General features: G+C 45.7%; 1 protein-coding gene and 1 non-coding gene across 5 annotated transcripts; both read left to right on the plus strand.

The window, feature by feature from the left end:
- The first annotated feature begins 4,997 nt into the window (after nucleotides 1-4,997).
- Nucleotides 4,998-5,104, plus strand: LOC133787530 (small nucleolar RNA R71). Its single transcript, XR_009872547.1, has one exon. It is a non-coding gene; the product is annotated as a small nucleolar RNA R71 (small nucleolar RNA).
- Nucleotides 5,105-23,424: 18,320 nt separating this feature from the next.
- LOC133782005 (serine/arginine-rich splicing factor SC35) lies at nucleotides 23,425-26,943 on the plus strand. 4 transcript variants are annotated; one of them, XR_009870308.1, is made up of 9 exons: nucleotides 23,425-23,595; nucleotides 23,687-23,765; nucleotides 23,897-23,976; nucleotides 24,079-24,145; nucleotides 24,627-24,698; nucleotides 25,855-26,070; nucleotides 26,181-26,364; nucleotides 26,473-26,566; nucleotides 26,764-26,943. XR_009870308.1 is itself a non-coding variant. In XM_062221143.1 (7 exons), the coding sequence occupies exons 1-7, from the start codon at nucleotides 23,520-23,522 to the stop codon at nucleotides 26,311-26,313; spliced, it is 723 nt and encodes a 240-aa protein (XP_062077127.1). In that variant the 5' UTR covers nucleotides 23,425-23,519; the 3' UTR covers nucleotides 26,314-26,680. The 4 variants fall into 4 exon arrangements, 1 of the variants encoding a protein (XP_062077127.1); XR_009870307.1 differs by lacking the exon at nucleotides 26,764-26,943 and having other exon boundaries at nucleotides 26,473-26,680; XR_009870306.1 differs by lacking the exon at nucleotides 26,764-26,943 and having other exon boundaries at nucleotides 23,426-23,595; nucleotides 26,470-26,680.
- Nucleotides 26,944-27,165: the final 222 nt, after the last annotated feature.

Consider the following 27,165-nt stretch of genomic DNA (forward strand, 5'->3'; position numbering starts at 1 on the left):
GGCTGGATGAGCATCCCTTTGCTTCGGCTGGGGTTCAGTGGGAGGTAGGGTCTGATCATTCCATGATCGTCATTAAGCTACTGCCAGTAATTAGGGTCGGGGTGCAACCTTTCCGTTTTTACAACATGTGGATTGTTCACCCTCAGTTTAGAGAAGTTGTTCTTAAAAATTGGACTCAACCTTTGAGATTTCCTGGAAGGGGTTTAGCCCAAATTAGTTGGAAGTTAATTCGTCTTAAGCATACTTTGAGGAGCTTTAACTGGAAGGTTATGGGGGATGTTGTGTGTAATTATGAGAGAAGCAAGCTTGATTATCAAAAGGCTCATTCTAATTGCCTTGCTGATCCTTCTAACAGAGAGTTTAGTGATATAGATAGGGTGGCTTATCTAGAATTTAAAAGACATGAGAAGTTATATGCTAGCTACATTTCCCAAAAGAGTAAAATTGAGTGGTTAAGGTTTGGGGATTCCAATTCTTCTTTTTTTCATTCCAGTTTAAAGAAAAGAAGATTAGCCAATAGAATTGTTTCCTTTGTTTCGGCTGATGGGAAAATTGTAGATGATTATGACAAGGTTTCGGCTCATTTTCTGGATCATTTCAGAAATTTTTTGGGTTCAGCTAGTGAGGCTTCAGGAAGTATAGATAATCAAGCTATACTTATGGATGGTGTGATCCTCCATGTTTACGCCGATCAATTCTTTAAACATGTGGTTAACCAATCGCTGGTAAGTCGCACCTGCATTTTTCAGTCCGAAGGGCATTACTTTATAACAGTATAGTCCCGTATCAGTCTGAAAGCTGGTGTGATCCTCGTCAGGGGGATGCATGCTGATCTGATTGTAGCCTGAGTATGCATCCATGAAGGAGAGGATCACGTGTCCTGCAGTAGCATCGACCAACAGGTCGATCCTTGGGAGTGGGAAGCAATCCTTCGGGCATGCTTTATTGAGGTCTGTAAAATCCACACAGGTTCGCCATTTTCCGTTAGGCTTGGGAACCAGTACTGGATTAGAGACCCACGATGGATAAAACGCCACCCTGATGAACTCATTCTCCTTTAATCTTTCAACTTCTTCTTTTAAGGCTCTCGATCGATCCTTATCGAGCAGCCTTCTCTTCTGTTGCACGGGTGGAAAACTCTTGTCTATGTTCAGGACATGGCTGATAACTGCAGGATCTATCCCAACCATGTCTTTGTGCGACCAGGCAAAGACTTCTTGGTTTTTCCGCAAAAACTCCACCAGTGCATGCTTCGTGGTTGGTTCTAAGTTTTTCCCGACCTTCACGACTTTGGTCGGGTCTTTCTTGTCAAGTTGGACCTCTTTTAGGTCCTCGACGGGTCCAACATTTTCTTCAAAATCCCCAAAGCGAGGATCTAAATCTCTATCCTCACTTTAGGCAACACCCTATTTGGTGACTTCATCACCGGATTGGGCTTGTATATCAATTGCCATCTGCAACCTATCTGGGGGAGTGCTCTTTGACGTTCCCTTCTTCGCCTTCGTGACTGAGGCGTTGTAGCACTCCCTGGCCTCCCTCTGGTTTCCCAACACGCGTCCTACCCCTACGTCTGTCGGGTTTTTCATGGCTAAATGCCATATAGAGGTGACGGCCCGTAGATCAACCAATATAGGCCTCCCAATGACGACATTGTACGCTGAAGGACAATTGACTACTATGAAAGTAACGAGTAATGTCCTGGTAGCAGGCGCCGTACCTGCTGTCACTGGTAGTCTGATTGACCCTGCTGGGGCGAGTCCCTCACCAGAGAAGTCGTATATTGTTTGGTTGCAGGGCTCTAGGTCCTTGACGGACAACTTCATGCGTTCCAGCGAAGACTTATACAGGATGTTCACCGAATTTCCTGTATCAACTAGCACTCTCTTCAACATCATATTGGCCATTTGGATATCCACGACCAGCGGATCGGAATGTGGGAACTGGACATGTTGGGCGTCGCTATCAGAGAAGGTTATTTCGCCCTCTTCTGACCGAGCCTTTTTCGGCGCTCGGTCATCCACAGTCATCATCTCGATGTCTTGGTCATGGCGCAGAGTCTGAGCATATCGTTCCCTAGCCTTTTCACTGTTTCCCGCGAGGTACAGGCCTCTGCAGATGGTTAACAATGTGCCGGTTACGGGATCAGGCTGCAAAGGTGGCGAGCGTTGGCGTGTGGGCGCTTGCTCGTTGCTACCTGGAGCTTCTCGTTGGGAATTTCCCGAGGCCCGTATATATCTTCTCAAGTGTGCTTGTCTAATAAGGAACTCGATCTCATCCTTCAGCTGGTTGCATTCATTGGTATCATGTCCGTAGTCGTTATGATAACGACAGAACTTGGTAATGTCTCTTCTCGAAATATCCTTTCGAATAGGAGCAGGTTTCTTATAAGGCACACTGGAACTTGTGGCCTGATAAACCTCTCCCCGAGACTCAATAATGGCAATATAGTTAGGGAACCGAGGTTCATAATGATTACCTTTGGCTCGTTTATTGTCAGAGGTGGAAGGCTCATTGTGTGGCCGTTTCCCCCCATTCTTGCCATTGCCGTTGCCGTTGCCTTTGCTGTTGCCGTTGGGCTTGGACCCATTGGCGGCTTTGGCGGGCTCGGCAGTCCCCTTATCCTTGCCTGGGGGCTTCCCCTCATTGGCGATGGCATCTTCGAGCTTGATATATCGATCAGCTCGATCCAAAAATTCTTGGGTAGTTTTGACCCCATGTTTTCTGAGGCTGTCCCAGAGAGGTGTGCGGCGCTTAACTCCTGCGGTTATGGCCATCATCTTGCCCTCGTCTCCAACTGTTTTCGCCCCAGCCGCTGCTCGCATAAAGCGCTAGACGTATTCTTTCAGTGGCTCTCCATCTTGCTGGCGTATTTCAACCAGCTGGTTTGCCTCAGTCGGGTGCACACGACTCGCGTAGAACTGTCCATAAAACTCCTTTAAGAACATTTCCCAGGAAACTATACTTGCAGGAGGGAATTTGAAAAACCACTCCTGTGCGGCATCAGAAAGTGTTGCAGGGAACATCCTGCACCGAGCGTCTTCGGACACTTTCTGAATGTCCATTTGTATCTCAAACTTGTTGACGTGAGATACCGGGTCACCATACCCATCAAAGTTCGAAAGCGTAGGTATCTTAAACTTGCTAGGAGTTTCTGCCATAGCTAACCTCTGGACGAAAGGAGTGCCTTTTCTCCTATCGTGGTCGATATAAGATGTTCTTCCCCCGACCAGCTGCTACACTGCCTGGTTGAGGGCATCTATCTGGGCCTACACGGCACTAGGAATCGTCGTGGCCTCTGGTGCTGGGGGGACATACTCGTCGTGCCGCTCGCGGCGATCGTTGAGTACATCTCTCAAATCCTCGTCTCTCCTTTGCTACTTGCTAGCTCTGAGTCGGTTGAAGACGTTATTTTTCCTGGGCTGCCCTCCAGCGTCCCGTCTTTCGGGTTGGTCATCCCGAGGTGGCAGGCTTCTGCCTCCACCTCTTTCTTCATTCCTCCGACTGGCATTTCCTCTGCATGATTCAGCCTCGTTATAACCATGGCCATCTCTGAATCTTGATTGGCTATGGTGGGATCGACTGTTCCCTCGATTGCCCTCCCGGGCTGGAACCTCCCGAGCATTAGAGGGTGGCCTACGTTGGTCGGTGGGTCCCCATGCATTATCATGCCATGGGGGGCCCCGGACTGCAGAGCCTGACTCTGAGTTCCTTCTGTTACCAGGAGGACGCTGTCCTCTGCTCGGAGGGTTTGGCTTGTTGCCCCTATGGCGTCTAGGACTGCGAGGTGGCTGCCCAGCCCTATTCTGCCTCTGCTGCAGGGGATTGCCGCGACCAGCTTGGGATGGAGGCTATGCTTCAGGGTCCCTTAGCGGGACATCGTCCTGAGGCGCCGGTGGCTGCTCGGGCCTTTGTGGGCTCGAGGGTTGGATAGGCAGGCTAGGATTGGGACCCCTGTGGGGCGGCCCATTCACAGGTTGATCAGGCTGCGAGGCAGGTGTAGCCTGATTCCTAGCCAGTTGTAGGGCTGCCTCGAGGGCTGCCATGGCCTCCCTCTGGCGATGGTCCATCTCCGCCTGCCTTTCACTCAGCTCTAGGCGCTGCCGTTCAATTTCTTGTTGCTGCCGTGCCATGATATCGGCAGCACTTTCCTGGCTGGCCCTCAAATTGGCCAGTTCATCCTGCAATACTCCTAGGATATTCTTCACCGTCTCAGAGTCCATTTCTTCCTCATCAAATTCCAAATGTGGCTCATCCTCAGCCACCTTTGGAGGAGGAGGAGGCGGGTGAGATGGTGCAGCGCTGGCCGCCTGTCCAGTTTTCTTGGTAGTTTTCGCCATTGATCTTTCAGTGATAATGTATCAAGCTCTCAATGAAAGCACCAGAATGTTGACCCTGATTTTGGCCAACTAACACGGAGTCAAATATGCTTGATTTGGACAAACACGTTTGAAAGAATATGATGACGAAACAATAAAGAACACAAGAGTTTATAGTGGTTCGGCCCCAGAATCTGGTAATAACCTACGTCCACTTGAATTGTTATTGATATAGGATTCAAATGAGTGATCAAAGAACTAGGGTTCAATGAGTTTCACTAACCTCTGAAGAACAAGACAATATCTCAAATAGGATAACTCTAATCTCTAGTGATCAGAAAGCAAAAAAGAAGAAGAAGATCCTTTTCCCTTGAGCCCTCCTTCTCTATTTATAGGCTCAAGGAGGATTTACATTAATTTGTTACAGATATTATTTCCTAAATAATCGGATACTCAGGAAATCATGGGAGATAATTTCGGATACTATCATAACTGCATAGGATCTTTTCCGCTTATAGCATGCGTACGACCAGGCTAGTTGTATGAAGAGATCGAACGTCGTGACAGTAGATGTCTTCCTGGTCGATGGTCGAGCACGAATTCTGCCAGATGTTAGCCACGTGTACTAAATGTTTGCCATGTCATCCATGCTTGTTTTTTGGATAACAGATACAATGCGGAATCCTATGGTGTGGGCATTTCCTCAATAACTCCTTAAATCTCTCCCAAGCTTCACAAAATGATTCATCTTCCAACTGCTGAAATGACATGATTTCATTGCGAAACTTGGCATTTTTGGTTGGAGGAAAGTACTTCATCAAGAATTTCTCAGCCAAATCATTCCATGTAGTCACCAAGTCGGGAGGAAAGGTGTTTAGACAAGCTCTAGCTCGATCCCTCAAAGAGAAAAGGAACAATTTCAACCTTAAGGCCTCGTCACTCACTCCTTGTAGCTTGAAAGAATCGCTCACCTCAAAAAAATGAACGAATATGAAGATAAGGATCCTCAGTAGGCAGCCCACTAAATTGACCCACTGTTTGCAACATTTGGAACATAGCAGGCTTTAACTCGAATTGGGGTGCTTGAATTTCATGCCTAACAATGCTCAGATTGAGCTCATTAAACATGGGGGTAGCATACTCCCTTATGGATCTCTCTATATCATCAGCCATAGCAATTGCATTAGTGACATTATTAACACCCTCAACTCCTCCAACCTCTTCAGCCATATTAAGGTGATTTTGAGCCCATTGTTCCCTTAGTCTTCTTCTAACTGTTCTTTCAATCTCAGGGTCAATAAGAGCTAGTTCAATGTCTTTGTACGCCCTGGTTTTCCCACGGGCTGATTAGCAGGTCGAGCCTCGGACTAATCATGGTTAGTCCGTAAATTTCCCCAGGCCGGAGCTCCTGTTTTCGAGGTCGTACCCCCTTTGCTCGAGGGATCCTCAAGGACTCGCCAAGGCTGCCCAAGACTGGGGGAAGGAGTCTGAAGGCCGACGATCGGGTCAGGGGAGCAGCTCGTGGTACGAGCTTCTCATGGATCTCTGACCCTTTGTAAAGTCAACACACGCAAGATAAACGTGCCTATATCTGACATCACGTGTCCGATATCTCCCTGACTTCTCGGACACGCAGCAGGAACGTGCGTATTCAGACACCCACGGCTGGGTTGGGCCGTGCGGCCCAATATCTCCTTACCTATCGATTTGACCATACTTATGTGTCAAGTTTAGGAATTAATCATGAATGTCACATAGTTGATATGACAAATAAGAAGGTCACAGGATGACCTCCTTACCAACTTCCAGGTGCCTTCTCCTATAAATATGGGGACCCTGGGAGTTGATAAGGGTTGGAAAAAATAGTCTCTGAAGAGATATATACTTTGTAACCAAATACCCAGACCCAGAATATATCAATAATATTGACTAGTGGAGTAGAAGGATTTTAACCAACCACTTAAAAACGTGTCTTGAGTCACCTAGTTCATCCTCTAAGATTTCCTATCTGTGACGGTTCTACTTTGAGCGCTAATCCCTTTCTCTCCTTCTCTTAATTACCTGTTGGCGAAGAACCGCGTCAACAGTTTGGTGCTTTCATTGAGAGCAAGTTCAATTAGTGCTGCCACAAACATCCAACTATGGTGACCACTCGATCCAGGTATGGCAACGAAACAGAGCAGCAGGAGGCCCACCATATTGCCATCCCTGATGAACAAATTCCTGAAGTCCAACAGAGGCCAGGAAAGCAGCCGTCGGGCCAAGACGACACTGGTAGCTCAGCGCCCCAGCCACCTAATCCGAACCCGTGTTATTATACGGCAGTGGAGATGGAGAATGCTCAACTGAGGGGCTAGTTAGCAGCATCCGGTCGGCAAATCCAGGATATTCTGGCCCGACTACCCCCTCTCACAACCAACGTTAACGTTGGAGAGAGGCAAGGTGAGGCTCCTAAGTCTCACTGGGGTAATCGGCCCAGGCATAGCCGTTCGGATAGACTTCCTGCAGCCAACTCCACCCCTTCATCGCACCATCAAGAGGCAAACTTCAGGGAAATGCCTGGAACCGGACAACAGCAATACAGCCGTTCGGTCAGGACGTCAACTCCTAGTTCTCAACCTTCCTCGAGAACGCCCAGGAGAGCTCGAGGAAATTCTCGAAGGAGATCCGGGGAGGGCCAGCGACGTCAGCCCGTCCCAGAAGACCGTCCTGCACCTCGTCCAGCTCGCCCAGAGCGGGACCAGCAAGCTGGCAGGGCCGAAAGGCCCCCACCAAACTTGATCCGTCCAGACGGAACTAGGATCGCCTCCCCAGTCAGGCATCCTCCTTCTCCAATCAAATATCCGTCTCCTCGGCCCGTCCGAGACATCCCAGCTTACGGGAGTAGTAGGAGAAACCCACCATCAGCGGGACCTTCCCGGCGTAGCAGGGCGCCTGAAGAAAGCTCAGGTCCTCACCGCCAAAGACGCACTCCAAGCCTGTCCAGCAGGAGTCATTGGACCGGCAGCCGCCGGAGTGATCTCTCCGGAGGAGACCTGCGTCAGCGACTGAGTTCGGCACAGAGCCACCAGACCACCCAGGGAGGATCGAGCTAGAGATGGTAGCCTGGCCCGCTCGGCGGGAGTCCGATCCGAAGTACGTAACGGAGGGAATGTCCCAAATAACCTATCTCAAGATAGGAGGGGTAACAACCCACCTAATATGTACAATGGGTCCGGAGCTGTTGAACAGCCCCGAAATAACCCAGGATCTCAGGACCAAACCCTCGAGCGCCTAACTCAGATGGAGGAACTGATGAGGAAGCTCCTATCAGAAAAAGAAAAAGATGAATATGATTCGGGTGACGAAATGGAACTCTTCGCCCCCAACATAGCAGCGACGACATACCCATCTGGCTTCCGTATGCCTCACTTGTCAAAGTTCAATGGGGACGGAGACCCGTCGGACCATTTAGGGATGTTCAACACCCTAATGATGGCCCATAACATTGGCCCAGAGCTGCGTTGCTTGATCTTTCCTTCCACACTGACTGGACCTGCCAGGCAGTGGTTCAAGCAGAGTAAAAGGCAGTCAATCAGCTCCTGGAAGACCTTTTCAGCTGATTTCAAAAGGGCGTTCCGCGCCTCCCAGGCCGCCCGAGTCCAAGCTGACTCCCTAGCTAACGTGAGGCAGCAGCCCGGTGAGACGCTGAAAGCCTACTTGAGCAGATTCGCGAATGTCGCTGCTCGAGCCAGAGACGCAGATGATAGCTCCAAGCTCATGGCCATGAGAACCGGAATCCTGGTCGGGGGAGACCTGTGGAAAGATATCCAAAGAAAAGGAGTCAGCTCGGTTAACGAATTCCTTAACAGGGCCCAAGAGTGGATAAACTTAGAAGAAGCTGAAGCTTCAGCCGCGGGGACCAGCCGGTTCCCGAGAAGACCGCTGGAACGGGGACAGAGATCGTGGTGGCGATCCCCGAGGTCGCGCAGAACAACCAGCCCGGTGGTGGCAAAAGAAAGGGAAATGGTGAAAACAGCCAGCACGGTCAAAAGAAGAATAAGTCTGTGGATAAATTCAAGCCCGTGTTCACAACATATACCGAGCTCACCCAGTCCAGGGAAAGTATCTTCCTGGCCAACGCTGCTCGGGTCCCCTGGAAGAGGCCGGAGCCATTGAAACACCACAAGGGAAAGAGAGACACTTCAAAATTCAGCCATTTTCATAACGACGTCGGCCACAATACTGACGATTGCAGGTATCTAAAAGATGAGATAGAGACTCTCATCCGAGCAGGCCCCTTGGCGCAATATTCACGAAACAGGGTCCCAGCGGGTCGACCCGCTCCAGAAGTCCCAGCTAGTCAGCCCGGGCCTCGGGTAGATCAGGACATCCCTCCTCCCGTGGTCGAGGGAGAGATATCCACCATCTTTGGAGGACCACACATGGCTGGCACAAGCAGAGGCGCCTAGAAGAGGTATGTGAATGAATTAAAGGCCCACAACAGAGCGGGGTTCGTCCCGGAGCAGCGTCATTCAAAACAGCAGCGGTTAGAGAAGCAACCGATTACTTTTACGGAGGAAGACGCAGGCCATGTCCAATTCCCCCATAATGATCCCTTGGTCGTAGTAGTCCAGCTCGCCAACCGGAGAGTGAGGAGAGTGTTGATGGACAACGGAAGCTCGGTGAACCTCCTATTCCAATCCACCTTAGAGAAGATGGGTCTAACCGTCACCGAGCTAAAGGCGACCTCCATGATGCTGTATGGTTTTTCGGGAGAAGGATCGGCAGCGATAAGGACGATCGAGCTGGTGATCACCCTAGGAGAAGAGTCTCGGACAGTCTCCAAGCTGCTTGAGTTCGTGGTCATTGACTGCTCCGCTGCCTACAACGCCATTTTGGGCCGACCTACGCTCATAGCTTTTGAGGCCATCACTTCCATTCAACACCTCGCCATGAAGTTCCCTACTTCAACAGGAATCTGCACCATCAAGGGCGATCAGCTCGCTGCCAGGGAATGCTACAGCATTTCCATGTAGGGAAAGTCTAAACCCGGGCAGCTGGCAATGGCCATTCAGGGCGAGGAGGAATCTCAGGGACCCTTGGCGGCTCCTAAGATTGAAAAACCTCAGAATCCCGAAGAGGAAAAGATCGCCTTGAGTGAGGACATTGACCCCCGAGTAGGCGAGGACAGATCCGAGCTCCAGGCTATTGAGGAGCTCGAGGAGGTGAACATTGATAAACAAAATCCGTCACGGACGGTTAAGCTTGGGAAGAACCTCTGCGACAAGAGAAAGGCGGAGCTGATTACGTTTCTGAAGAATAGCTTGGACGTATTCGCATGGTCCCACGAGGACATGGTGGGGATCAGCCCGAGTGTCATCATGCACACGCTCCATCTGGATAAAAGTGTTCCTGCCAAGTCTCAAAAGCAAAGGCGTTTAGGAACAACCCGAGCCGAAGCCCTAGAAGAAGAAGTGGCCTGGCTCAAAAAGTGTGGCTTTATCCGCGAAGCCAAATTTCCAATTTGGGTCGCCAATCCCGTGCTAGTTCCAAAGCCCAACGGGAAATGGCGGACCTGCATTGACTTCTCCGACCTGAATAAAGCCTGCCCCAAGGATTGCTTTCCATTGCCAAGGATCGATCAGCTGGTGGATGCTACGGCGGGGCACGAGCTCATGTCCTTCATGGACGCGTACTTAGGCTACAATCAGATCGCGATGAATCTGGCAGACCAGGAGCATACCAGCTTCATGACCCCAACGAATGTCTATTGCTATAAGGTCATGCCGTTTGGCCTGAAGAATGCCGGAGCTACCTACCAGAGGCTAGTAAACAAAATGTTCGCAGACCAGATCGGAAAGAACATGGAAGTGTATGTTGATGACATGCTCGTCAAGTCAAAGACTGCCGACAACCATGTTTCCGACCTGGAAGAACATTTTAAGATACTACGGGAATACGGCATGAGGCTCAATCCTCAGAAATGCACGTTCGGTGTCGCATCGGGGAAATTCCTGGGGTTCATAGTCAATACCCGAGGAATCGAGGCGAACCCCGACAAAATCAGGTCACTGCTCGAGTTTCCTTCCCCCAGGTCGTGGAAAGATGTCCAAGGCCTCACAGGAAGGGTGGCAGCACTCAACCGGTTCATTTCCAAGTCAACCGACAAGTGTTTGCCCTTCTACAACCTGCTCCGGGGAAACAAGAAGTTTGAGTGGACAGTAGAGTGCGAAAGCGCATTCCTCGATCTGAAGGCGCATTTGGCTGAACCGCCCGTGCTGTCCAAGCCCAGGGCAGGAGAGCCTCTTTTCCTCTGCATGGCCGTCACTGAGGATGCAGCTAGCGCCGTGCTAGTACGAGAAGAGGACCAAGTTCAAAAGCCAGTCTACTACATCAGCAAGAGACTCCTCGGAGCAGAATCACGGTACCCACTGATGGAAAAATTGGCGTTTTGCCTAATCACAGCCTCGCGAAAGCTCAAATCGTATTTCCAGTCCCACTCGGTACACGTCATGACCGATCAGCCTCTAAGGCAGGTTTTGCAAAAGCCTGAAGCATCGGGACGTTTGTTAAAGTGGGCGGTCGAACTCAGTCAGTTCGAGATTTTCTATACTCCACGAACTGCCATAAAAAGTCAGGCATTGGCTGACTTCGTGGCGGAGTGCACGGGATTCCAGGAGGATCCATCAGAAGGCCTACTTCAAGTCACCTCGCCGCATTCGTCATGGAAGATCTTCGTTGATGGTTCATCTAACAAGAACGGCTCCGGGGCCGGAATCATTCTAATATCCCCCGAGGGACATAGATTCCACTCGGCGCTAAGGTTCAGGTTCAAGGCGTCTAACAACGAGGCAGAGTACGAAGCTTTGTTAGCTGGGCTGAGGGTAGCTAAGGAGTTAAAGGCGAGCTCCGTCCAGTGCTTCAGTGACTCCCAGCTCGTGGTAAACCAGGTTCTGGGCGAATATCAGGCGCGGGGATCCAAGATGGCCGCCTATTTGGCAAAGGTAAAAACTGAGCTGTCCGCATTTGAGCAAGGATCGATCGAACAGATACCTCGGGAACAGAACGCCAACGCAGATGCTCTCGCCAAACTCGCCACCTCGGGAGAGACAGAAACCCTGGGGTTGGTGCCAATAGAATTCTTGAAAAAACCAAGTATAGAAGGAGATCGGGCAGAGGTCGAGATGATTGATGCCAAGCCGACCTGGATGACCCCCATTCTTGAGTATCTCGTCGAGGGCAAGCTGCCTGAAGAGCGTAACGATGCACGGCGAGTCTTGTATCAAGCTCCGAGGTACACGCTGGTCGATGGTGTGTTGTACCGACGTGGACATTCCCTACCTCTCCTCCGGTGCGTTCATCCAGGTGAGGCACAGGCCATCCTGCAGGACATTCACGAAGGATTCTGCGGAGACCATGCTGGGGGGCAAAGCCTGGCCTTAAAGGTTCTCAGGCAAGGTTATTACTGGCCGACTCTGTCAAGAGACTCGATCTCGTATGTGAAAAAGTGCGACAAGTGCCAGCGTTTCGCTGCGGTTGCCCGAGCTCCTCCAGTCGAACTGAAAATGATCTCGGCCCCTTGGCCATTCGCCTTTTGGGGGATAGATTTAGTAGGCACCCTGCCTACCGGAAAGGGCGGGGTCCGTTACGCTGTGGTAGCCATCGACTACTTTACTAAGTGGGCCGAGGCAGAGCCGTTGGCAACAATAACATCGAAGAAGGTACTCGACTTTGTGGTTAAAAGCATCATCTGTCGGTTCGGCCTGCCGAAGAAAATTGTCTCCGACAACGGCACTCAGTTCGACAGTGACCTGTTCACTGAGTTTTGTGAAAGGCACGGAATTGTGAAAAGCTTCTCCTCTGTGGCCTATCCTCAAGCAAACGGCCAGGTCGAGGCTGTCAACAAGACTCTAAAGGCGAGCCTCAAGAAGAGGCTAGATGAGGCAAAGGGGGTCTGGCCAGAACAGCTCCCCCAGGTCCTTTGGGCATATCGGACCTTGCATCGGACTCCTACGGGACACACTCCTTTCTCCCTAACCTTTGGGAGTGAAGCAGTCCTCCCCGTGGAAGTTAAGGTTCTGTCGCATAGAGCCCAGTCTTACGACCAAGATAGGAACCACGAGCTCCTATGCCATTCCCTAGACATTATCGATGAAAGGCGAGAGGATTCGCAGCTCCAGCTCGCCCATTATCAGCAGAAGATCACTCGCTACTTCAACACTAAAGTCAAAAAACGTACCTTTAGCGTTGGCGACTTGGTCCTAAGGAGAGTTTTCCTAGCCGGGAAAGATCCCAAAGATGGAGTCTTGGGACCGAGCTGGGAAGGACCATACCAGGTCATTGAAGTCATCAAGGAAGGAACTTATAAGTTAGCTCGACTTGATGGAGGGGCAGTCCCACGGACTTGGAACGCCATCCACTTGAAGAAATATTATCAATGATCCACTTGTAAGGCCTGGAAGGCCACTTTTTATGTATTAATAAAAATCAAGTTTTTCTTTTTATTTGCAAGTTTTTCTTTTTAAAGTAACCACGAAAGACCCTTTCCCAGTTACTTGGGGGGCATATGGTACCTGGATATAACCAGGTCTCCTTAACGACTTAGATGTTGATTCTTATCTATGGATCGTTGCTCTTCTTAAAGAGCTCCAGATATGGATAAGGGTTAACGCCAACTAAGTCATATCCTGGTTTTAACCGGGTCACAAAACTTAGAAGTTAACTTAAATTTATTGATCGTGGTTCTTCTTAAAGAACTCGAGATATGGATAAAAGTTGACGCGAACTAAGTTTTCAAAATAAGCTCCTGGTGTTAACCGGGTCATAAAACTTAGAAGTTAACTTAAATTTATTGATCGTGGTTCTTCTTAAAGAACTCGAGATATGGATAAAAGTTGACGCGAACTAAGTTTTCAAAATAAGCTCCTGGTGTTAACCGGGTCATAAAACTTAGAAGTTAACTTAAATTTATTGATCGTGGTTCTTCTTAAAGAACTCGAGACATGGATAAAAGTTGACGCGAACTAAGTTTTCAAAATAAAGCTCCTGGTGTTAACCGGGTCATAAAACTTAGAAGTTAACTTAAATTTATTGATCGTGGTTCTTCTTAAAGAACTCGAGACATGGACAAAAGTTGATGCGAACTAAGTTTTCAAAATAAGCTCCTGGTGTTAACCGAGTCATAAAACTTAGAAGTTAACTTAAATTTATGGATCGTGGTTCTTCTTAAAGGGCCCGGGATATGAATAACGGTTAACACGAACTAAGTTTATCAAAAAACAAAATATGTGTATTGTAGCCAAAAGCATGAAGAAATATATAAGTTAAAATTGCAAGGCAAATTGTCTCGAGGAAAAAATACCTCGTGCTAAGGATTACATAAAATACTTCAAAATAAAGAGAAGAAAAAGCGCCCTAAGCCCCGTCAGTCGGCCCCTTGGAGGTCGCGGTCTCACCCTGCTCCGCCGCACCAGAGGCTTCCCCAGTCTCCGAGGGCGGCACCTCTTTGTCAAAGCGGGCTTGGAACTTCACCAACAAGCGCGCCCAGAGACTCGACGACATGAAAGAGAAGTCAGCCTCCGGGTTGTGGGCCCAGCAACGATAGAACAGTTCCTGCATGGACTGTTCCGAGGTGGCCCGTTCGGCTTCAAGGGCGGCCTGGGCCTCAGTCTTCGCTGCCTCAAGGTCTGTTCGTGAGGTGGCAAGGGATGTCTCAAGCTCTTGGACCTTCGAGCGGGTCCTCTCTAACTCGGCCTTCGAGGTCGCCAGCGCATCTTTCGCCGCCTGAGCCTCCTGAAGGGCGGTCTGGTGCTCAGCCCTCATCTCCTCGAGCTGAGCTCTGGTCCTGGTGATGCCTCGGTGTACGGCAGCGATGCCCTGCGAGAAATGGAAGATAAATTGGCTAAGTGGAAAAATAAGGCGGTGTGTGAGAATTAAAGCTTTAAAAGAATGGGGCAGCTTACCGTTAGGGTCATGTCCATCGATGACTCTATTACGTGGACCGGGCTCATTGTCTCAATAGCCCGGAGCTCCTTCTCTTTGAACTTGTAGAAATGGTTGACGGCGTAGCTCGCCGACTCATACACCGTCCCCCGGAAGGCTTCTGGGATCTTCTCCAGATCCTGGGGGTCGACCGTGATGCGTACGCCGGGGGCCACTGCAGCCGGAGTCCCGACCTCCATTCCCACGTCCTGGGTGGCTGATGGAGATCGCTGGGGCGGCGGGGGCATGTGTCCTGCTCCGGCAGCAGGAAGAATTGCCCCCTCGACCTGGGATGATGGGGTTTTTTCCTTCTCCTTTGCCGGAGATTTAGTGGAGCCCCCAGCCATGCTCTTGGACCCTCGGAGCCTTTTCAATCTTGGCCCTGCTGGGGGATTCCCCCCGAAGACTATGCCCCGCAGGCTATCCTCGGGCTGAGACATCTCTTCTGCAAAAACAAAAAACATGGTTATTACAAGTTAGCAATCAGGGAGAAATAAAAGCAAAAGGTTAAAGGCAAAAAGTATACGAATACTAGGGGAGCCCTACCCCTCGAGCTGGAAGAACCTAAGACGATTATTTCCCGAACAGGCGCAAGTTCTGGGTCCGGTTCTGACTCGGGGCTAGACCCTTCTACATACTGCCTAAGCCCCAGAGCATAGATGCCCCTCTGAAGTGATGGCCACGTGCGTAAGTTGGTCCCATACTCCTAAAAAATGATCGACCTAAAGGCTAGGGTGTATCTACTACTACGGTACCCCTAGGCCGGCTCTCTTGGTGATCCAGCATGAGCCGGTCAACACAATGGAGCAGGAGTGTGTTCAGGTCCGGGTCCCTTCGGTGACGATGGACAATCTGCCTAGGATTGAACCTAACCAGCCGGGGGTCCGCAGTGGCCCTATCTACATTCTTAAGCAAGAAAGGGTTACCTTGGCCGGAAGGACCCGCGGCTGCTCCGGATTGGATCCTCTCCTCGTCCATCCCCTAGGCGACCTCCAAGGTCCTCTTCTTATTCCTCACGAGCGGAACTTCAGCCGCCTCGTCCTCCTCGTCTTCCTCTGCCGCGACCTCCTCAACGATGATAGGTCTGTTGTCGCGGGCTGGGGGCGGCCCCTGGGGCCTCTTCAGGTTCAGAGTCTGATTTGGGAAAATCAGTTTGCAGAACACCATCGTCTCGTCCGTCACGAGCACGCGATAGTCCTTTTCACTGGGGGGCAAGCCCGCCAGTGTTTCATATTGACCCCCGAGGGTCACAGATTTTTTGGTCCTCACGTAGATGGCTGCAAGATTGGCTGGAATCAGAGTGGAATACGAGAGGAGCTAAAATAAAATATCACTTAAAAGGCGAGCTAAGATCAGGGTTCACTTACGAGGACGGTTGAAGTAATGGTGCTCGTAGTTCCGGAACCCAGTTGACATGAAGAACTGGTCCTTGAAGTCATTTGGATGGCTTGGCAGCTCGATGACCGCCGCCGTATTAGGAAAACGGGTTAAATAGTAGAACCCATTGCCTCGCCCCCGCTAGTCCGGGCAGGCTTTTAGGCAAAAGAAGTATAAAATATCTGCAGGAGTGGGGACCTCCCACTCCTGCTTCTTGAATAAGTACCTCAACCCTGCCAGCAGACGGTAGGAGTTGGGGGGGAGCTGAAATGGGGCCAACCCCACATAATTCAGGAAATTAGCGAAGTACTGATCCAGGGGAAGGAAGGCCCTTGCCTTGAAGTGTTCATCGCTCCAGGCCGCGAACGATTCGTCTAGCGGCGTGCAGCTCCGCTCGCCCTCCGCAGCAGGTCGAGCAATGATGGAGGCTTTCCCCAGTGGAATGTTGTGGGTGAGGAAGAGTTTGTTGATCTTCGCCTGGTCGGTTATCTTTGAGACGATTCTCTCCGCCTCAAAGAATGCGTCAGGGGCCACCTCGACCTGTTTCTCCACGGCCGGCCCAAAGTGGGGGATCGGCGAGCTGGACATCACCGCCTTTCCTTTTTCCTGCTGGGAGGCCGAGCTTCCAACGTTCTTCTGAGGGAGGTTCTTTTTTGGAGCCATCTGGTCGCCTAGTGAACACAATAAAACATTTTAGAAAAGGCGACCCAAGCAGGAGGAAGAATAATTATTATTTGCACGAGCTGAGGTAAGCCCAGCTCGCGGAAGGTGGAACCACGTGGTTCAGTGAACACGCGCGTATACTCCCAACAGATCCCAGATTACTCGGAATTCGCGTGTCAGGGGATTCAGAGTAAAATTTGCCTTGGGAGGAAAGTTTCAGTAGGCAGAAATTGCAAAACCGCCCATGAGGCGTGTTCCCTAAGCTACCCGGTTTTACACCCAAAATTTCCCAAAACTTTTACCCAGAAATTGTTCCAGAAAAAACATCCTGAAACCCATACTCTAAGGCGATTTCCTACAACAAGTATGTCCTAACCTAAAAAGGGCTGTCACCCTCCATATCCACGCAACCCAGAAAACCCTTGCATGCGGCTACAGTAAAAAATTTTTTTTACCTAAGCTATAGTAGCATGTTTTCAAAGTGAACAGGGTCAGGAAACTTACAGTGTATGGCTGGAAGGTTGACGAGAGTGCTGCGTTGGTAGGAGCTTCGTCGGTGAAATAGCTTCCAAAGCTTCGGAGAAACTCGTGCGCCTAAGCTTCTTGAACAATGAAAATGGCAGCAACTGAGTCGAGGGTTTCGTTCTTCTGAAAGTTAGAGAGGGAAGAAGGAAAGAGATTTGGGAAATTTTGAATGAAGGGGTGGCCCGTGCGTAGGGTGGCCACCCCCTTTTTATATACATGAAGGATCACGTGTAGAAGGCTCTTGGATGACCCTAGTGAGGGATCCGAGGCCTTCCACTCGAAATACGAAACGACGGCTGGGCTTAGACTAGGCCATTAAATGCGGTTTTCGTAAAACGTACCGTCGCCACCCAAAATGTTCCACGTATCAGACGCCTGCACAAAAAGTGGAATGTGAAGGGTTGTGGGGAAGTCTAAAAGCCCCTACTGTGGTCTTCTATATATGACGTCATATACCACGAGCAGGAGCTTGGGGGGCAGATGTACGCCCTGGTTTTCCCACGGGCTGATTAGCAGGTCGAGCCTCGGACTAATCATGGTTAGTCCGTAAATTTCCCCAGGCCGGAGCTCCTGTTTTCGAGGTCGTACCCCCTTTGCTCGAGGGATCCTCAAGGACTCGCCAAGGCTGCCCAAGACTGGGGGAAGGAGTCTGAAGGCCGACGATCGGGTCAGGGGAGCAACTCGTGGTACGAGCTTCTCATGGATCTCTGACCCTTTGTAAAGTCAACACACGCAAGATAAACGTGCCTATATCTGACATCACGTGTTCGATATCTCCCTGACTTCTCGAACACGCAGCAGGAACGTGCGTATTCAGACACCCACGGCTGGGTTGGGCCGTGCGGCCCAATATCTCCTTACCTATCGATTTGACCATACTTATGTGTCAGGTTTAGGAATTAATCATGAATGTCACATAGTTGATATGACAAATAAGAAGGTCACGGGATGACCTCCTTACCAACTTCCAGGTGCTTTCTCCTATAAATATGGGGACCCTGGGAGTTGATAAGGGTTGGAAAAAATAGTCTCTGAAGAGATATATACTTTGTAACCAAATACCCAGACCCAGAATATATCAATAATATTGACTAGTGGAGTAGAAGGATTTTAACCTTTGAACCACTTAAAAACGTGTCTTGAGTCACCTAGTTCATCCTCTAAGATTTCCTATCTGTGACGGTTCTACTTTGAGCGCTAATCCCTTTCTCTCCTTCTCTTAATTACCTGTTGGCGAAGAACCGCGTCAACAGTCTTCTTGCTCGTTCATATAGTAAATATGAGAAAACACAAGAGCAAGCAAACAAAGTCAGCTTAACAAAGAAAAATAAATTGCAAGTAATTGATATTACAAAAATTTCTAATTCCAATCCCCAGCAACGGCGCCAAAAACTTGTTGTGACAAATTTAAATTTGATTTTAAATACACAAGTGCACGTAATCACACAAGTAATATAATGATAAGTAGATCGTCTCCATAGGGATTGCAAATTAGAAAAAATAAGCAAAACAATTACTACACAACTTAAAAATACTAAAAATCAAATGAGTTGTTTATAGGCTAAACAAAATATTAAAAGAGATGGAAATACTGAAATTAAAACTGAACTAAACAAGAAAATTGAAAGAGATATATGGATTGCAAAATGAACTTGAATTATTGATTTCCCCTATATTAATCATCCTGAATAAATTGCGAACAGATTGCGACAACAATATTCTAGCAAAACTCCCAGGTTAACAAGAATTCATTAAACAGTCATAAAACTTTCCAAAATTTTACGACATTAATTCTTTTACCTAATTAAACATATTCCTATGCAAAACCAGATTTAAGAATGAAAATTCAAAGTTTAATTATCAAAAGTTACACAAGGCAAATAACACATCCCTATGTTACTTACTAACATAATCTAATCTAGATTATGACTTATGTCATCCAAGTTCTTCCCATTACATTTAATCTTTCCAGCATTAAACATAACTAAATATCTTGCCATTGCTGGCCAAACAACAACAAGAAATTAATATAAGCACACTTGAATGACAAGAGAGATTTTACTAAAATAAAGTGCAAGAAATTACTAGACTATAACATAGGGTTCATCAACAATTCAAGCCACCTAAAAATTAGTTCATGGCTGAGTTAATAAAAATTAATCCACAATCAAAACAGACCATAATATTCAGATTCAGAAATCACTTAGAAAATATAAAAATGGAGTTTAGGAATAAAAGAAAGAACAAATCCAAAATGATGCTTGAGCTCTCTTTTCGTCCTCCATCTTCCTTGCTGATTTATGGGTTTCTTTCCTTCTTCTTGCTGGTTTTTCTTTTCCAAAAATGGTTGCCTCTCTCAATATTTTGGCTGATGCTTGTTTTGGTGTATTCTAGGTTTCCTCCTTTAGCCTCAAAAGTACAATATTGCCCTCCTTGTAAAAAACGCGAGTCTCCTATTTTCTTTTGTCATTTTCTCCCAATTTTCGACTCAAGCTTTCTGTACTTGCCACCTTAGCCACTATTCCAGCTCACCCATTGACTTGCCACGTATTCTAGGTGCCCAAAAGCTGCCTGATCAAAATGCTTCAACAAAATCTACTTTGCTGCAGCAAAACCTGATAATTTAGCCATCAAAAATTCACTTTAGATAGTTTCTCATGTTAGTTCATCATTTGTACAAATATCTATTCATGAAACTATTATCTTCAACCCATTGGATATTAAAAACCACAAAAATAACTAGACTTAACTAAGATCATAAAAACACCAAAGTTAGCTACAAAAGTTAAAAATAAACTATCATCACCCAATATTTTTTTCACAATTATAAGCTCAAAAGCACATGAAATAACTCTTTATTCAATAGTTATCACATATCAAGTCATATTATAATATAACTCACATAATAGCATAATTATGCACATATATAACGCATAAACATGTAATTTCCATAATTTGCCATCATGACCCCTAATCAAGGCCCTAAGCCTTATTAGGTAATTTGGAACGTTACAGTCAACCTGATTCATCTGAGCTCCAGGCTGACCTGTCGGGGCTTCCGGAGCTGGATGAGGATTCTACCCGGCAGGTTGATTGAGAACTACCCAATTTTGGGCATACTAGGCTAATGGTCCAGCCCGAATGAGAGTCTCAATCTCATCCTTCAACTGTCGGCAATCATCAGTGTTATGACCGATGTCATTATGGAATCGACAAAACTTTGAGGGATCTCTTTTTGCCCTCTGATGCCTTAAAGGCTCTGGCTTCTTCTACGGGAGGCGATTAGAATTTTCCAGGAAGATATGTTTCCGGGTGTTTGTTAGGTTAGTGTAGGTGGCATAAACGGGCTTGAATTTCTCCACGGACTTGTTCTTCTTTGTGCCGTTCTGGTCGCCCTCACCATTCCCCTTCCTCTTGTTGTTTCCCGCTTGGTTATTCTGGGTAACAAGTTGAGTCGTAGCTGTAACATCTGTCACCGCTCCACTGGGTTGGATAGGGGCCTATCTGGTTTCTACGACAACAGATCACACCTCTTCCAGATTTATCCACTCCTCAGCTCGGGCCAAGAACTCATCTACACTTTTAACTCCTTTTCGTTGGAGTTCTTGCCATTAGTCGCCTCCCACCAAGATTCATGTCCTCATCACCATGAGCTTAGAGCTGTCATCAACATCCCTAGCTTATGATGCAACATTGGCGAATCTGCTCAGATATGCTTTCAGTGATTCACCAAGTTGCTGTTTTATATTGACCAATGAATCGGCCTCTACACGAGCTTCCCGTGAAGCTTGAAATGCTCGCTTAAACTCGGAAGACAAATTCTTCCACGAGCTTATCGAATGCTTCTTGTACTGTTTAAACCACTATCTGGTAGGTTCGACCAGAGTCACAGGGAACATGATACATCTTAGATCGAGCCCGACATTGTGGGCCATCATCATTGTGTTGAACATCCCGAGGTGATCAGATGGATCTGTGTTTCCATCAAATATCGGCATGTTCGGCATCCTAAAGCCAATAGGATGCGTAGCTGCTGCAATGTTTGGAGCGAAAGGTTCGAGCTCTTCATCTGAGTCGCAATCGTCCACCACCTTTCCAAATAAGAGCCTCTTCATTTGTTCCTCCATCAAGGCCAGTTGCTCAAGGGTTAATTCCTTGGTCTCTAGGTTAACTGGGGGCCGTTCAATAGCTCCCATCCTATTGTACGCATTTGATGGGTTGTTGTCCCTCCAAGTTCGAGCTTGGTTAGGTGGGACATTCCCATTGTCGCGTACGATAGACGAACCTCCTTCATGTCGAGTATAACTAACATCCTCATTACGAGCTGGATACCTTATTTGTGAGTTTAAATGATCGCGCAGGTCGGGTTGTGGATCATATCGAGGACTTTGTGCTGAGCTCATATGATTTCTCAGGTTGCTCTAAGACTTGCCTCCACGCTGGCTCCCCGTCCAGTAACTTCCATTTGCAAAACTTACGGCCCGCGACTAAGATCGAGGACCTGGATTCTCAGCACGTGCCCATGGGGCGTAAGTATCTACTGACGGGGGAGGATTTCTCCCACTGTTCCCACAAACTGGAGCATCTCGTTGTGGGCGAGGTGGTGTAGGATGTCTAACTGGTGATGGCAGATGCCTTATTGGCGAGACTATCCCCGTTCCATCAGGACGAACTAAATTAGCCCGCCTCGGCTCTACCCCATTGTCCCGAGTTCTCTGTGCCTAGGGTTCTGATCATGGCACAAGAGGATTCGCTGGAGCATTTTGCCTCTGTGAACTTGTCCTAGCTCACCCTGGTGGATTGTTGTGGGCACTCCTAGGAATTTGTGAAGAAGGCACGGAGCTAGGGGTCGCAGTTCTGACTGACCGACTGACATGCTGATGATAACTCCTGTGATGATCAGTGGGCTGAGCACTTCGGTGGTTTCACTCTGAAGGTATAGAGCTCGGAGTGGTGGTCCTAACAGAACGACTAGGTTTAGACTGGTTATTCCCATGGGACTTATGAGACCCACTTTGCCTCTTTCCGACATTAACATCGGTTGCAAGAGAGGGTAACCGAGCCAAGACCTCCTCGATCTTTCTATTTTCCCTAGCGAGATGGCTCCTTAATTGGGCGTTTTCCATCTTGACGGCAGTTAAATATCCTGGATTAGGATTTGGTGGGAGTGACGCTGAACTCCCAGTGTCGTCCTAACCCACCTGTTGCTTCTCAAGACGTTGTTGAACATCTGGGTCCCTTTCAGTGAGAACAGCAGTATGATGGGTCTCCTGCCCACCGGGCTACTCCATCTCATTGTTATGCATCGATCGAATGAGCACCATGATGAATGTCGATTGAAACTTGTGAAACACTAATTTTCTCTCAACGAGAGCACCAAACTGTTGACGCAGTTTTTCGCCAACGGCAGATTAAGAAATCTAATAGTGATATTAGTGCTAAATTGTAAACTGTAATGAAATAATAAGAACTCTTTCGTACATATACAACTTTTACGTGGTTCAATAGTTAAAATCCACCTAGTTTACGAGACAGTATTATTGCTTTTCACTTACAATTTCTGCAGAGTTTTAGTAATACCAAAAAAGTTGTCCCCTTCCTTGTTCATTATCCTTGATATTTATAGGAGAATTTCCAAGACAGGTTTGAGTAACCGCATGAACAAGTAAGGTATACATTCAAATTATTCTCATTTATATTGATATATGATTTGATAACATAATAGAATATATTCACGCTATCTCAGATAATAAACGATAGCTATGCAATACAGCTCAGGCATTAATGATCGTATAAGGAGCCTCCGAATCTCTTGAGATCCTTCAGTATGCGTTCTGACCTTCAGTATGCGTTCGGACCAGGTTCCCACGAGCTGAATATCTCACCCAAGCTGGTGTTTAAAGACTATCTGAACCTTAGTTCGTATTAAGCTCAAGGCGCCCAAATGTGGATCTAGCCACTATAAGTCTCGAACTGGATTGTTATCCTAAGAGACGTTTTGATAAAAATCTGTACATCGTGTACGAACTAGATTGAGTTTCGAGTTGCTCACATCATTGTTAACAAAATATTCTACTTAGCTATTTTTCCACATATTCATCTGCGAGCTATACATGAGCTGAATAATTGAACTCGTGCTAATTTTAGGGTACAACAAACTGCATTGCTTGAACCTAGTATAAATATATAGATGATTTTAAATTAACAACTTACCTAATTTATCTCAAATATTTGATAATCACTCTTATATACTGCCGTGAGTAAAGCTATATATAACATGAAATTATTTTCACATTAAAATTATTTACCAATAATTACAATTCGTATAAACTATCACACTTCATAATTTAATTTATATAATTATAATAATTGTTACATAATTAAGTTTTTATTAAATTAGTTATTTAATAGTTGACTATGATCAACCATCGTCTAGAAAAATTACCCAATTTTTATTTTCTAAAAATATCCATTAAAAAAACAATTTAAATCTTATTAATTAATAAAATAAAATACAAAAGAAGGAGAATATTGTTATATTGAAGAAGTTTCTTCCTTCATAAAAGCAAGCCAAACCAAACCAAACCAAACCAAAACAAATCAAACAAATCCAATCCATCTTTCTCTCTCTACTCTCTGCTCATACCTCTTCCTCCCATCTCTCTCCACTCAACCATGTCTCACTTCGGTAGGTCTGGTCCTCCTGACATCTCTGACACCTACTCTCTTCTCGTCCTCAATATTACCTTCCGTAAGTTATCTCTCTCTCTCTCTCTCTATATATGTATATATTTTCTGAAAATTCTGTCAATAACATTATAGTTTTGAACTTTTTTGATCAGGTACCACGGCTGATGATCTATTTCCACTTTTCGACAAGTACGGAAAGGTTGTCGACATCTTCATCCCCAGAGATCGAAGGTTCTTCTAACTTTTCTTCTGTTTAGACCCGGTTCTCTTATTTAGTTTTTCGCTGTTTGGTTGCCGAGAAAATTTTGTTCCTGTATCTGTTTATTTGCTCGTTTACTGTTTGGTTTGGGGGATTTGTTTAGGACTGGAGAGTCGAGGGGTTTTGCGTTTGTGCGCTACAAGTATGCAGACGAGGCACATAAGGCAGTTGATAGGCTTGATGGTATAATTTTTCCCCTTTATTTATTAATTTACCACGCGTAATAAACAATATCCATGTACAAATCTCAATTTCCAAGAAATTTTTTCTTGGAATTTTTCTCAGGAAGAGTTGTTGATGGCCGAGAGATAACAGTTCAGTTTGCTAAATATGGACCCAATGCAGAGAGGATGTAAGTTTATATAGTGAATTTTTTTTCTTAATAGTAGTTTTTCCCTTGGAAATTTGTTGTTTTTGGGTTGAATTTGACTTTATATGTATTCCAGATTGCAAATTGGTTTATGGGATTCTCTAGAATGTTATTTGCCTAAAAAGTTTGAATTTGAATTCGAGAATTGTTCCTTGAATTACTTTTCAATCAGTTGGTTTAGGTACTTTATAATTGTGGTGCAGATGGGTAAGTTAACTTATGTATTTATCTTGTGATGATTTTGCTACTTACTTTCCAAATTCTTTCCTTTGAACTTGTTGATTAATTACTTTTTTTTCTTTTCATGTGTAGTGTTGAATATTTTTTTCTATGAGATCTTTTGTTATCAAATGTTGAGTGTTTCTGCATTTTTTATTATCCAATCTTCATTTTGCGCTTGTTCTTCTTTATGTTTGCTGTTCAGTTCTGCTATATCGTGAATTGTTTATTTTTCTTTTTCCAGTCATAAAGGAAGGATTAGTGAAGTCTCTCCAAGATCAAGCTACAGATCAAGAAGTCGCAGTCCTAGGAGAAGGTAAGTGCTCTATCTCTTGTTGGATATTGGTACTGCTGCTATGGTAGTAAGATAAAATGGTTACTGCACTCCTGTCTCTTCTTTCTGGTTTTGTTGACTACATTGTTAAACTTACTTGAGTAGTTCTGTAAGAGACTAGTGGCATCACAAATCTGATTAATTTTCAAGACTTCTACTGCGTAATGTAAGTTGAAATGGTATCTCATTGACTTGTATGATCAACAATATGAGTATCAGTTACTGAAATTGAAAAGGAATAGATCTTTCATTTTGAAGTGATGGAGATCATATGGATTTGATTTGATGATCTTTTCATGTTAAGGTACAAGTAACTATAACTTTTTATGTTATATCTTTTTATTACAGTATTCTGTTGGTTCTATTAATATATAGTTGTAGGCCTGTGCCTGCTAATATATGGCTTATAGGAGTGAGTAACTACTACTTTGTGGTTGGAGTTTTATGTGATAAGAGGTAGTATTTGTGGTAAGAGAGGAAATAAACATAGAGAAAGTGTTATACCTTAACCATTTTAGATGTAGAATGGTAATTGGATGTATGTATAATATGTGTGTCACTGTTCTGTGTGTTATTATATATTCATTTAAGCCACTGAGGCTAGCTCAGTGGTAAAAGCGGAAGGGATAAGGTGGGGGTCTCGGGTTCAAACTTTGGACCTAATTGTTTCTGGTTTTATTATGTGCACCAAGTATGCTAGCTGTATCAAAGAAAATATATTTATTTAATTTTTATAGGTTCTTTTGTTTTTGTTTGTTGTTATTCTTGGTTTTACTTTTTACCTCTTTTCTTGAATGTATCAAATTGAGATACAGATGTCTTGTTTACAGCTAAATAGTTAACTTAAGCTTCAATAATGGGTTTGTAATTTCTACGTTAAATGGTTCTGGTAAAATGTTCTTTCTTTTGCTGGTCCCCCGCTTATTTCAAGTTCCACGAATTTTCTTCCAGGTTTGAATGGAGAACATGTTACGTTTTAGTGACCATTGTCGATACACATTTTCTTTTTGTTCTGCACTTAAATTAATTGCACTTTGTAATGGAACAACTTTAACCTGTTTTATTTATTTTTATATATTATTTTGTATTTAAGTTTATAGTCTACAAAGCATCACTTATATTTTTGTTTATTTATCAGGAATCGGGATGACTGCAGAGACCGAGACTATCGGAGGAGAAGCCGCAGTAGAAGTTATGATAGATATGAGCGTGACCGTTACAATAGGAGGGACGTGGATTATCATAGTCGAAGGAGAAGCAGGAGTACTAGTTCTGATAATAGCAGAAGGGTAAGGGACCACTATGAAGGTGAAGGACAGAGTCGGAGTCGAAGTCGATCCCGATCTGTTGACAGGTTTGAAGTAGTTCCAGTTATTAATGTTTTTACCAATTTTATAGTGCAGCATAATTTCTATTTTTTAAGTTCCAGTTACATTTGGTGTGCCCTTCTGTTTTATTTTATAGTGCCTCTCCAGCACGGCGTAGTCTTAGACCTGAAAGAAGTCTTTCCCCGCGAAGAATTCCATCACCAAGTGGTGAAAGCCTAGATGGACAGAGAAGGAGGGGAAAATCTTCTTCTCGGAGTGTGTCTCCTTGAGGTCTTTCTCATGATTCTCAAAGTTCAACCCAAAGATATTTAGATGCTGAGGTGAGTAGATACAGAATATGTCTTGCTTTCCATCATGTGGAACATTTTTGCTTATTCTTGCATTTTTCAGATTTAAAAGTAATCTAATCGCCCTGTTTTCTTTAGTAGGACTTATGTTACTAGGGAAGGTGGAAACTCCCTAGAGGGATTTGGTACTTTTCTTATGGCTGTTCAGTTAATGTTGGAGACCTTTGATTGTCATGTATGTTCTTAATTTCTTGCTTTTGGTAGGATTGAACTTCTTTACTGTCAACTTTTTCAATATTAACTCTACTTATTAACTGATTTCTACATGAGTTTTATATTTTTTTTTTAAGCTTATAGCCATGTTCCTTGTAAGTTTTGTGTCAATTCCCGTTTTCTCTTTTCCTGTTTTCGATCATTTATTGGGTTTTATAGCTACACCCCGACAAAGATTGAACAGGGTCATACAGAAGGATGTGTGGCTGTTCGTTGCTGCAACTTTGATGCTGGTGGCAACAGTAGGCTGACTTTAGAAGAATGAGTTGATTTTGCAGTTTATTGATCACAGAAACAATAAGTTAAGTTATTTTTATCCAATGATATCATTATTGCTGAGACCTAAGGTTTAACTCATCATTTTAGAAAGTCTTGTGTCTTTGGGATTTTTTTTTAATAATCATATTGCTACAATTTAAAGATGGTAAACCTAGGTGTGGGTTGTCATCAGTAATAAATTTTGGAAGTACAAAGCATTGGTAAAAAATAATAATGTAGTTTAAGATAGAATATGTTAGATAAAACAAGCAATAGGAAACTAAAAAGGTAAACTAGAAGAGT

This window comes from Humulus lupulus, chromosome 6 (assembly GCF_963169125.1).
Source record: "Humulus lupulus chromosome 6, drHumLupu1.1, whole genome shotgun sequence".
In the NCBI taxonomy this organism is placed as follows: domain Eukaryota; kingdom Viridiplantae; phylum Streptophyta; class Magnoliopsida; order Rosales; family Cannabaceae; genus Humulus; species Humulus lupulus.